This window comes from Talpa europaea (genome assembly GCF_964194135.1).
Source record: "Talpa europaea genome assembly, chromosome: 9".
In the NCBI taxonomy this organism is placed as follows: domain Eukaryota; kingdom Metazoa; phylum Chordata; class Mammalia; order Eulipotyphla; family Talpidae; genus Talpa; species Talpa europaea.
The window spans coordinates 110,738,627-110,751,192 of NC_140076.1; the positions used below are offsets into that span (position 1 = coordinate 110,738,627).

General features: G+C 45.2%; 1 protein-coding gene across 1 annotated transcript in view; it reads right to left on the bottom strand.

The window, feature by feature from the left end:
• Window positions 1-12,566, bottom strand: part of CASQ2 (calsequestrin 2) — a gene marked incomplete at its 3' end in the record, with an annotated part of 51,226 nt that overhangs the window by 21,697 nt on the left and 16,963 nt on the right. Inside the window, exons 3-5 of the mRNA XM_084243786.1 lie at window positions 10,966-11,066; window positions 9,436-9,547; window positions 3,921-3,994 (exon numbers count right to left, since the gene is read on the bottom strand). Coding sequence (XP_084099912.1) covers window positions 3,921-3,994; window positions 9,436-9,547; window positions 10,966-11,066 — 287 coding nt within the window. The remainder of the gene's footprint in view (window positions 1-3,920; window positions 3,995-9,435; window positions 9,548-10,965; window positions 11,067-12,566) is intronic.

Genomic DNA, 12,566 nt, shown 5'->3' on the forward strand with positions numbered 1-12,566 from the left:
CACCACCATGGATTGGCCACCTATCATTTCTCGGGGACTCCATGTCTTCCATTCTTTTCATTGTATCTTAGTAGGGACTGAACAAGATGTGATTGTTTGAGGAATCGATTCATTCATTTATTCAATTAGTTTTTAGTGGCACCCACTCATCTGAGGCACTGTTCTGGGACCAGACCTGGTTTCCAGGCATACCAATTATCTAAAATGGATTTCACTATTAAAAATAGAATAGGGGGCCTCCCTGGTGGCGCAGGCAGTTGAGCGCAGCGCTGTGAAGCTGTCCGCAGCCTCTGCAGTGCTGGTTCGATCCCCGCCAGCCTCAGAGCAACCCACATGGTGAGGCAGACTTCTCCTGCCTCGCCCGCTGCTCCCCTCAGCAGTGTATTTCAGTCAGTCTGCCTGTTCTGTTCCCCACTCTGTCTCCAGTGAATCCTCTCATCCTCCCGCGTATCTGGCCTGTACCCTGGTTCTTGAATAAAAATGAATAAATCTTAAAAAAAAAAATAGAATAGGCCTATATAATAAGTTCTTTCATGCCTTTAAAAAAAAAAAAATCCCAGAAATAAGTTGGGATAGATTTTGTCCAAGACAAGAAAACTACAATTGAAAATGGCTATTTGTTTATTTGCGTGTGTTAGGATTTCGAAACAGGTTTTTCCTACAAGCTAGCAGGACATTTCAGTTATTGCAAACGAAACCTACGCACTGGCTCTGGGCTTCCCAACATCTGTCTTCCCCATCAACGGTATTTAGACAATGATAGTGCCTTTCATACCATCCGGTATGATTCAAAAGGGAAAATGAATTTGCTTCTCACTGTTCACTCTGAGAGAGGAATAAGCCAGTGGGAGGTGACATTGGGGTGATTAAAACTGAGTTTTTTAAGTGTAAGGTGCAGTGGCAGGGATGCCACGCTTAGCCTTAGAGTCTCTTGCTCTATTTGCTTCATCGCCATTCTGCTCTACTGTTCTTGCTTTCGGAGCAGGACCCAAGGATCAGTGCTGGTCCCAAGCCTGTTCCTCTCTCCCCTCATGGAGCCTTTTGAAAATGCATGTTCCTGTAACCCAGCACAACCCTAAGAAACATCCACTTTCCAGGAGCCGGGAATCTGGGGGTCACAGACAGTGATTGGAAACTACGACTCCCACATGTGTGCCAGCAGCCCTGGCATGTCACCCTCTGAGTCACAGATGTATTCATCTGTTCACTTATTTTCTGTTTCCCCATATTTTCACCCCGCTTTACCATCACGAAACCTTACATTTTACAAGGGCAGGGATCTGTTTTGTTCAATCTTGTGTCCCGGGCACATGAAAGATAATCAGTGAGTGAATGAATGAAAGAAATTCCAGTCAAACCTCATTCCAACTGGTAGAAAGTGAGAACTCTTCACTCCCTCTTCCATTCCAGATTCTCCTCCCTAGATTTCCTAATGTTTTCAGTAGCTTCATAATCTGTGCTGTGCCGAAGCTGAGATTTAGAACCTTTAGTTATTTTTTGAGCCTTCTCTCATCTTTCCATATCACCAGTGAGCAAGTCATCCATTAGCAGCTCAACTTCTGGCAGCTGGTCTTGTCACCTCTGGAACTGCATTAGTGCTTCTTTGGCCCTCGTCTCTCTGGATTTCAAATCTCCTGACAGCACCTCCCCTCCCCCAGGTCCCTCTGGGGTTCCCTAGAGTGTGTCTCACAAACAGGTCCTTCCAGTTACTTCTGCTCCAGTCCCTTGCCAGGCAACGCTGCAGTGCTTTTTGGGCACACTCACGGCTTCTGGCCCCCACCATTCCCCACTGGGCACTGTCATGTCCTCCCTCCCCTGCCCATGGTACAAGTTGTGAAGTCCCGAATAACACTGAGTGCTCTTAATGCCACGACCTTCCCCTACTGTACCACCTAGAGTGTGTCCTTCTGTCTTTAAATGTGTGAAACCCACAAGGCTGCATGAACAGTGCCACTTATGACTCAGGATCTACAGCTCTTGGTGAACCACCTTCTAGTCTTTAATTATAGCCTTACCTCACCTTCTTCATGGGTCATAGGCACGAAGCCATATGGTTGGCCCAGAGGCTTGTCTGAAAGCTGACACTACTGTGAACTCAGCACTGGGCCGCCCTTCTAAGAACCCAGGCTTTGATGTATGGGCCAGCTTGTCTACCTGACTTTTTTTCCTCAGTAAGTTTTACACAGAAGACATGTTAGTCACTCCTGGCCACTCGGTGAGGGGTTCATGGTACCTCCTCTCCTGCACCTTCCCTTCTCTACTGACCTCCCCCAGCTGCTGTTCTCCTGGGCTTTGGCGACTGCCTCTTGTTAACAACAGTGCTTGTGGCTGGCTGACATCTGCTGAGTGCTTCTGGTGTGCCTGGCACCAGAGCACAGGAGTCAGAGCAGTGGCTTTGAACCCAGGCTGGCCTGAGGTTCACTGTTACCAAGTAGGAGGCCTCTGCAGACTGGGAATACTAGCTCTTCCCTTATAGGGGTGTTGAGAGGATTCAATGAGAAAGCCTATATAAATCTCTCAGCTCACGGCCTGGTACATACAAAAATCAGCGACAATTGCTATCAATGATAATCACTGTTCTTGCTCAAAATCTCTCCTAACTCTAATTGAACCCATTTGAGTGATTTTTCTTCAAGTTTAGATAATATTACTTACATTATAGATCTCTCTTCTGGATTATAGTTTTTTAGACAGTAGAAGTCACACACTCTCTCTGTCTCTCTGTCTCTCTCTCTCTCTCTCTATATATATATATATACATATAAACTGAGTGCAATCTCTTTATCATGTTCCTTTCCTGTTTCAGCAACTATAGGCTTTCTCTCATTTTTCACAAAATACTTGTACTCCTCATGGATACAAACCATGAGCCCAGCTTTCAACTCTTACTCCTTAGTAGGCCACTTGCTGATTAACTTTAACTTAAATTTGATCAGGATCTGAATTTATTTGTCCTAGAAAATACAATAATCCAGGGCTTTTAATTGGGGTATATGTGCGTTATGTGGGTGTAGATGTCAGGGTATATGAGTTACTATGTGTTATGTCTGAAAGTTGTATGAATGTGTATTGTGTGGGTGCGAGGTGGGTGTGATAGTGTGGTATGTGGGTGTGCACACTGACACTCAGGGGCAGAGTCTTATTTTTAAAGCTCTGATAAGAGAAAGGGCATGGGTTTTAGGCACAAATTGTCCTAAATTAGGACCTCCGCACTACCATGAATTTGCTGGAGACCTAGGATATTACTTAAATCTGAATTTCTTTTCTCATCTAAGAAGTGGGGTTCTTTTTGGAGATCTTCAAAGGATTACAGATAGTATAAGTGAAAAATATCAAATAGTACCCAGCACACAGAAGGCAATTGATGAATAGCCTTTTAGTAGTGACTGAAGCCAGAATGGAGTATTCTAAATACAAAAGATCCCCAGGAAATTAACCAGTGACTCTAGTTTCTTCTATCTCTACTGTTTTGTTTTGCTTTTTTAATCTTTTTTTATATAAAAGCAATTTTCACATCCAGAAATAAAGAGCAATTGAATTATAGAGACCATCCACCACATGCCCTGAAGATGAGGGTGACTTTCTGAAGCACCCAGATCTTCAGTAGTCAATGCTTCTCTCCTTCTCCCCCCCTTATCCTAACTCTGGAAAGTAGGAAGCATTTGCACCAGGAAGGGAGAGGATGGCTCTTAAAAGAAAGGAAGCAGAGACACACACTGTGCTCATAAGCTTCCCATCTTCACTCAAGACAATGAAGGGCGAGCTGTCACTTTTCACTGCGAGCTTTTGGTAACACCCTCACATCTTCTGGATTACTCTCTTTGTGCTCATCTCTCACTCAATAGTGATTTATTGCCACATTTCTAAGACTTCCGGAGAACCAACAAAAGTGTTCAAATTGGAGTTTCATAGATACTTACCCCTTTGTCGAAGGTAGCAAAGAACTTGATATAAGGGTGGAAGTGTTCAGCTGCCTCTTCAAAAGCCTTGTAGTCTATGAAGAAAAAAGAGAAAAGGGAAGGCAGTTCAAGAGGGACACTACAGAAATTTTCATTTTTTAATGGTGTGGCGAGAGCTGGAAGCCTATTGATCTTATCAGATAATTTATTTACTAGATATTACTTAGATGCCTGATTATTTAGTATTATGTGAATACATAGTCTCCTCCAAGAAGTCTGAATTAGCTGCATTCAACTGCCCAAAGGAATTCATAACCCCACTTTTATGTTTTATGAAAGTGGTAATCTGAAAGGGGGAAAAAAGGAGGAAATTGAGAGAGGAAAAGGGAGAGAAAAAGAATTGTCAAACTCCAAAAGAAAAAGTGCTCACCCTCACTGCCAGTTGGAAGTGTGCCCTCTGGAGAGTGCAGCTGCTGTATAAATAAATCAGCACTAAGAAAACTTCCCATGCTCAGCAACTCAATCAAAATGACATCACAGAAGTAGTTTGAACGTCTTAGCTGGAGAGCCCTTTCTGGTAAATCCTAGTTTTTCTTTCCCTCTTTTTTAAGCTTTCCATTTTTATTATGATTCCCTGAAAGGATGATTTGAAATTAATCAAGCTTATGCTAGAACGTCCCAAACTTGAGTGCAAACTGGTCAAGATGGGCATGAGGCCACGTGAGGATGGCAAAGCTGTGCCTTGTTACCCCTTGACAGCTACTTGGCAAAGACATTCATATTCAAGCCTCAGGTTCAAGGGGGATGGTAATGGTGGTGGTTGTGCTGCAGAGTCTATAATCCTGAGAGCCACTGAGCCAATGATTCATTCATAACAAGATTAACTTTTTTCCATTTTATTTCCATAAAATTTTTATTCTATATCCCTTAATCATCAGAGGTGTAGACTTTCACAATAATTCAAGGAATATGCAGAATTTCCTAATATTCAATCAAAACACATTGCAAGAATAATGCTGGCTCAGGGGCACTGAGAGGATTAAGACACAGACAGTGTCTACAAAGGCTCATAGCTCAAAACTTAAGGCTTATGGACCCTTAAAGGATCACAATAGAATGTGTTGTTGTAATAGAGTTGTTGTAATAGTGAGAAAGTGGTTGAAAATTTACAGTATCTATACATACTGATACACATTCAAACAAAAATCATCTTCATACAGGTAATTGGGTTGTCAGAAAGTACATCATTTGTCCTGATAGTTGGGGTAAAGGGTTGAGTGGAGGGGACAAAGATGGGTAGGAGATTTGGAGAGTGAACAGAGAAGAGAGAGAATATAGAAAATTGAATAGTTACAGCAAAAAGCTATTTAATCTATCTAAGGCAACAGTGCGATCCACAGAATCCTCTGTTCCTTCTATCTCATACCCCCTTATCCCTGTTGAATTTTTCCAGACCTTCAAAAACTCCTGCTCTGATGGGAAATTGGCCTGGCCCTATGTCAAGAGGAAGCTCTTCATATCTCGGGCTGCTAGCCTCAATTCCTTTTAAGATGTAGAGTAGAGCAAGGTAACTCCCCAAGATGCTGCTTTAAAACGTGGCTGAACTGTTAGCCTCACACTAATAGTAGCTGTCTTCTAGGATGCCTTGCTCCGGTCTTCTGCTCTCTCTGATTCATATGTTCCCAATGTTTTTCCTGCTCTCATGTTCTCTTTTGATGCAGATCAGCTCCTTTTGGCTCTTCACTGTCACCTTAATGCCTCTTTCTCCTTCTGCCATAGGATACTGAATAGTCAATCTTCAACCTCCCACTTATCAGAGAGTTACCTTATTATTTCCTCATTTTCTTCCCCATTTTTCCACATTTCCCATCCTGGATATTGACCTCTTCATTCCAGATCATCCCAGTGTGGGATTCTTAACCATAAACTGAGATCCCCCAGAACGTTCTTGTCACATTCTCCCAACGCTAACATCCATGACTACATGCTTAAGCTATATGCACCCATAGCTACTGGGTGCTTAAGCAACCTCCTTGGAAGATGTAGCCTGTTGGTTCTTCCAAGTAGTTTTTAGTTTGGCACAAAACTCAGGATGCTTCTTTCCCAAGAACATTCCTGTCGACCTCTACTTTACATCTTCCAATATCCCCACTGTCTCTCCATCACTCTTGCTGTATAGAAAAGCCTGGGATCATCTGGAAGGCCAGTGCCTTCTGTATTATTAAATTTCCTTGATCGGTATCCTCAAACAACAGCGGAAATACAGGACTCTCAAGTGCTGTCCTGGGTGTTTCCCCCGACAGCGTCCCCTCTCACAGACCTGTTCTCTTTTTAAAAGCAAGAAGAAACAGACAGTGAGAGGTGCCTACCACTCCATAAACCCAGCTGCCCCTTAACACAGACTATCCACTTCAAAGAAAACAGGGTTAAAATGTTTAAGGCTTAGACAAGTGCAAGCAGAACCAAATACCGCGTGTTTTTCTTTAATCTTGATTCAAAAATGTCTTGTAGTCTGGTGAACTTACAGATATTAATAACTAGACATGGTCAATTGCACCAGCTAGAAAGAAGTGGTGGAGAGTTATGCTTGGAATAACATCACTGATCTTGCAAAGATAAACCAAACCAAGTCACTGGGGATGAGACATTCAAATAAGTAGATGAACACTTCAAAACAGATTTGGGGAACACTGCTCAAGTCCGTGCACTGGTGGTGAGGCTATCATCAAGAGAATGGATAACGATTACTTTGAGCTCACGATGAAAAATTTGAAATTCAAGTAATATTTATTCACTGACGGAGCCACATAAAAGATTGCTCTAAGAAGATGACACCCATGACATCCAGGCCTCCTTACCCCCTTTTCTTTTTAGCTGTAGGTGGAGATGTGGGCCAAGAAGACCTGTCTCTGCTGTTTCACACTAACGCAGGCTCACAGCCCAAAGAGAGTTTTACTAAGAATGTATGAGCTAACAGTGGAATCAAAAAAAAAATATTATGAGTTATACTCACTTTGAAAAAATTCTAAAGGAAAATTATTGGCTTTGAAACATGTTGGGTCCCATTGAACCCCGGATGAAGTTAACTGTACACTGTAAAGCCCTTGGGAAACACACAGGGTACTGACAAAGTTGATACATTCAAAAGCAAAAGTCAACTTTAAAAAGAGGTAATTTTATTATCTAATTCTTTAGAAAAATTTGTAAGACCTTAGAGCAGTGTTTCTGTATTCCTAAGGAAACTTTTCATTCTAATTTTGAGATCTATAATATAAAGTTCAACTGGACTTGCAATTTACTCAAATTATCATAAGAAATATCTGCATCACACATGGTCAGTGAAAAGGAAAGTAATACCAGACAGAAAGAGTGCTCACACCCTTGAAGGATACTTTAGAGATTAGGTCACCTTAAACCCTGTTCAATGACAAGAAAAGACTGTTCAACCATCAAAGAGAATGTAGGTGTATCCTGTCTTTACAACTTTTCACCTGTGTAAGCAAAGTCTCAGGTGACTACCAAGATTTTAAAGAGATCATTTAAAACCTTTTTCTTTTACTACATTGCTATTTGAAGCAGAAAGCCTAATATTGAAAAGTATATACATCAAATAAATACAAGATTCCTGTTGAAAATCTTAACCTATTTTATTTGGAAGATTTATGCAGTGTATTGTTTGATACTATCCTATTATTTTTATTATTACTATTATTTTTTATAGATTTATTTATTTATGCATACAAGAACTGGGGTACAGGCCAGAGGTGTTGGGGGTGAGAGGATTCGCCAGAGACAGAGTGGGGAACAGAACAGGCAGATTGAATGAAATACACTGCTGAGGGGAGCAACGGGCAAGGCAGGAGAGGTCTGCTGCGCCATGTGGGTAGCTCCCTTACCGGGGATCGAACTTGTGCTGCAGTGGCTGCAGATTGCTTCATAGTGTTGCGACTTAACCCCTTGTGCCACCAGGGAGGCCCAATTATTACTATTACTATATTAAAGAACCAAAATGTGTGTTTTCCATTAGGTTCAGATTCCTTCTAGCTTACCGATGTGCCCACATGCACCGTCACTGGCAAAGTTTGCGAAATCTGCAACTAAGTCCAGGGGTTCAGGGTAAAGTCTAAAGTCAAGTTCCTGGGATGTAAATCTTGGTTCTGCATTTACTTACTCAGTGTGATTTAATGAGTTAATTTAATCTTTCTGTTCCTTCATTTTCTCATCATTAAAGTATTGATGGTAATGGCCATCACCTTATAGGCCCGTTGCCAGAGTGAAATCATGGCGTCAGACCCTGGCCCAGGTTATGCTAACTAACTACAGGAGCTAGAGTTACTCTTGGGGTGTGGGGGGGGGGCAGGAGCTGGGAGTTGTGTTCTTCTCCCAGCTTGGCCTGGCTTCCCCGCTTCTCTGCCCCCCTGAGTTTAATGAAGGAGGAGAAGGAAGAAGCAAAAGGATGAAAACAAATGGAGAGGGAGGGACAGAAGGGATAAAGAGGATAGAAGGAAATGTGAGGAGAGGAAGCAGAGGGGCGGGTGAAGCACCCTGGGGCAGTGTCTGTACAGAAATGTGAACAGTGAACTGAAGACATCCCTTTATTTCCTGCCTGACCACTTCCCCCCAACATGCTCCTAAGGAGGCGAGCAGAGGCTTTTATGGAGCAAATAAGAAGACAGTTATGTCGGGTCGTGGGAGACAGAAAATTGGTGGGTGGTTGACGAGATGGCTGAGGGTGCCAGCGGGCAGATGGGATAAAAAAGCAACTTTGCAAATAATTTCAAAATATTTTGGAGTTTTCCAAAACAGCCCTAGCAGACCTATTTGAGCCTCCCCCATGTTACAGCTCCACTAGATTCTCTTTCCCAGTTAGGCCTGCTCCCTCCAACACTTTCCCTCTCTCCGAGGCTGGCATCAGAAGAGGTCTCAGCTCACCGGACTTGTGCTGTCAAAGCAGTTTTAAAAAACGTACTCAAGTGGTCAGCCCTCCTGGCCTACCCTTCCTGCCTCCCCCTCACCACCCTCCGGTCCCTGCATGGGTGGAGGTGCCGTGACCTGCTCCAGGGTCCACCCGAAGCCTGGCCACAAGCTTTCAGTGGGAGCAGACCGAGGGTGGGATTAGGCCGGCAGCCTTGGTGGTCAGCTGTGGGCTCGGTCAGCAATTTTCTACTTGGTGCTGCAGCTGCTATGCCCCTCCCTACCCAAATGCCATCCAAGGGACTAGAAACTCTCCAACTGGTGAGCATGGCAGCTGCCCATTTTTGCCCTGTGTGAAGGGAGAATCCAACCAGTAGGTGGGCAAGGGGATGAGAGGAGGAAAGGTTCCTTTCTCTTCTGTGACACTCTCATCCCCTTCAAAGCTCAAGATCAGGGCCCAACCTTGGCATTCTTTTCAGCTCCACTGGCCATTTGTAGCATTTCTACAACTGTGTTCCATGTCACAGGGATTCTCCTTCCATTCTACCCAGAACTGGGGTGCCGATGGCACATCTTGGGAAGCTGTCCCTCAGACGGACGGGCTGGGGCTGAGGTGACTTACATTCCGAGTCCTCACTCTTGAAATAGCCGATGAGTTTGATCTGGTCTTCAATGCGCTCAAAGGCTTGGACTTCCAGTTTGCTGTTGATGACCTCCACTGGGTCTTCAATTAGCTGCAACACACACACACACACACACAAACACACACACGACATGTTCAAATAAGAGAAGAACTGTTTTCCCCAGGAGGGAACGCATGTGCATGAGCCTCGGGAGGGAGGCTGTAGGCTCCATGGTGGCCCCTCAGCACCCACCCCAGCCTTCTGCTGAGAGCACACCCAAGCCATGCCTTCAGGGAACTCAGGGGGGGCAGTGGGTTGGTCTGGGGATGATTCTACTTCCCTCTCTGGTTATTGACTGCAATAGCATGCAACCCCAACCTGGTCAATGAATTTCTGGGATAGATTTGCTGATGGCCTCGGGAAAGTTCTTCCCTTTGAAGACAGAATGGGAAAGCAGAATTTCCTTCCTCTCATTGGATATGAGTGAGGAAATTTGCTCTATTTGTTTGCACCACCGTTTTATGTCCAACTGAAGACGAGTCAGTTTGCGGGCAAAGCCAATTCACTGAAAGCAGCATAATCTGTAATTTGTAGAGAAAAATGGAGCGAGAGCTCTGGTGGGATCAAGTCTGAAATCTGCACCCAGCCTGGGCTGCCATTTATGTGGCCGCTCACATTACTTATGGTTTAGGGCAGGCAGAGTCTGATTTCGATTTCTTGTGTATAAAAGCCCCCGGCCTGCTGATGAAGCTGGGCAGTGGCCTGGTGACTCAGCGTGGTTCTGTGGCCCCCCTCCGTTTTCACAGGGCCTGTGGATATGGGCCAATGAGGTGGTGCAGCAGAGTGAATGAGCACTTTTCTGGGGGAGGTGGGCCTCACCCACTCTGGCTCTGGGACTTGGCGGTAGAGAGGCAAGGTGAGGGGACGTGCTGGCTGATAAGGAATCACATGTACATCTGCACAGACAAAGCATTTGCCTCCACAACTGTTATTTAAATTCGTGAGTTTATCTGTGGACAAAACACTTGTATAGTGCTTGTCCCTCTGTTTGCTCTGACATATGGATCTGACTGAGGGTGCTGTACCTCCATGGCTGAGGGGGGAGTGTGATATTGGGGATTCATTGGCCCTGCCTCTTCCTGTGCTGCTGTCAGTAGAAGTGAGGTGCTTGTCACTCTCCTCCCTTCACTGTCATCAGGTGATCAGCCACCTCTTTCCTATCCACCCAGCTCCCCTTCACAGCCCCAGAAGAGACGGTTTCAGGGGATACTGGTGTATAACTGGTAGGAGAATTTGTGTGTTACTACTACACAGCCCCCATCTGTGACCCTCTGGTCAGTTTCTGGATGAGTCAGTCTCTAAGGTGACTTAAAAGCCATTTCTTAGAAGTGAATACACTGTGAAAGAGACACTCTCTTTTCTTTTTTTTGATAAAGCCTGAAAAATTGGCCCCAGATCAAGTCAGGTTCATCAGCTTCTCTGTTCATATTTTAAATCCAAACTCAGGGTCAGTGGGCATAAATGCTTACGTCCAAGAGGAATTCCACCAAGACGTCCGCTGCAAACTCGCCATCAAATTCAATCGTACGATCCCCTTTAAGAACATACAGGCTTCCTTCTTCGTCAAAACCTGGGAGAAAGAAACAGTTCCCGGGATGAAGGCATCCTGGTGTAGGACAGGCCATCCTGTGGGCCAGGCCTGGCTCAGGGCCCCTGGAGACAGTGGGGGCAGCATGGGGGAATGGTGCTTACCAAGGATCAGGCCCCTGGAAACCACACCTAAAGGGTTCCCAAGTGGAAATCTAAATTGAAATAATCATGAACCCACAATTCCAATGGATTGTTAAAAGAAAAAAAAAATTCAAGCGAATCACTGCTTTCATTTTCAAGAACTACTGCTGACCGCCTGCTCCTGATCCCGAAGCTTAATGCCCACTGTCCAGCTTCGCCTGCTAGTCGAGTGCCCCACGAGCCAGTGTCAGCCCTCCGCGGCCTCCTGGCAGACTGGCTCCTTCGAGAACTGCTCTTTCAATCCCTGCCCAGCTCCCTTTGCTTCGTGCTGGAGAATGCACAGAGGGAAAGTCACAGGGCATGAGTCTGCACGTGTGATCTCCTTGCTCCCTGTCTATTCCTCCCATGTGAGTGGGCTCCCTTCGGTCTCAGTTTGGGATTCATTTTTTCCAAGGAGGCTGCTCCAGTTTCTCTTGCTGTTACTAACCTTCCCTCTGCCCAGGTAGAGCGGTTCACTCTAACAGTGTGTACTCTAGGGGTAGGCCACTGACCTTGGTCTCCCAGACCCCCCCCTAATATTTGTGGGCAGCCTGCTTCTGCAGCATGGCTGAATCATGCACATCCTTTCCCAGGTGGCTGAAAGGTGCCGCCAGGGCAGGTTCTGCTTCCTCTCTTCTCCCCGCCATTGATCTTGGCGCATTGCAGCACACTTAAACAAATGCTTCCTTGCTGAAAACTGCATTTCCCCCCAGGAGCGCTAAATAGCTGAGGCTGGTGTTCAGTCCAACTCCCTGGCATCCTAATTCCTTAGATTAATTGTTTTCAAACTCTCTATTAGTTGGAGAGTGATTTCTCCCAATGAACTCCTCTGCAGAACCTCGAGGGAAAGGCTGGCCTGCTGCCTGCTGTGGCCCAGCCCACGTCTGAAGAGCCCAGGCCTCACGCAGCACCATTTGTATATTGAAAGGAGCATCATGCCAGGTCTCCTTGAATCTGGCCCACAGAGGTGCTGGAGATCATCACCAGTGTCCCGCTGTTGGATCTTGCTCTATGATTGCACGAGTTCAGGCCTGACGTGATGGAGATCGAACTCAGGCAAATGAAGAGGGGATGAAGAGAAAGGAGCAGCTTCCCAGAACACAATGTCCTGTAAACTCAGGATCAAATAGCCAGAAAGGACCTGCGCTGACTCCTCCAGGCTGAGCTTGGAGAAAGCTTGTCCAGCCCAACGTGTCCTCCAATGGGAGAAGAGCCACACGTTCTAGTCTCACGGTCACTATCCAATTCGTGTTCCCCAATTTTTAGATGGTGAGAACACTAGCATTTTCTTCTTCTGAAGTCTCCCAAATCCAGCCTTTCAGGAAAAAAATGGGAAGGGGAAAGACTATGGACTCAGCAG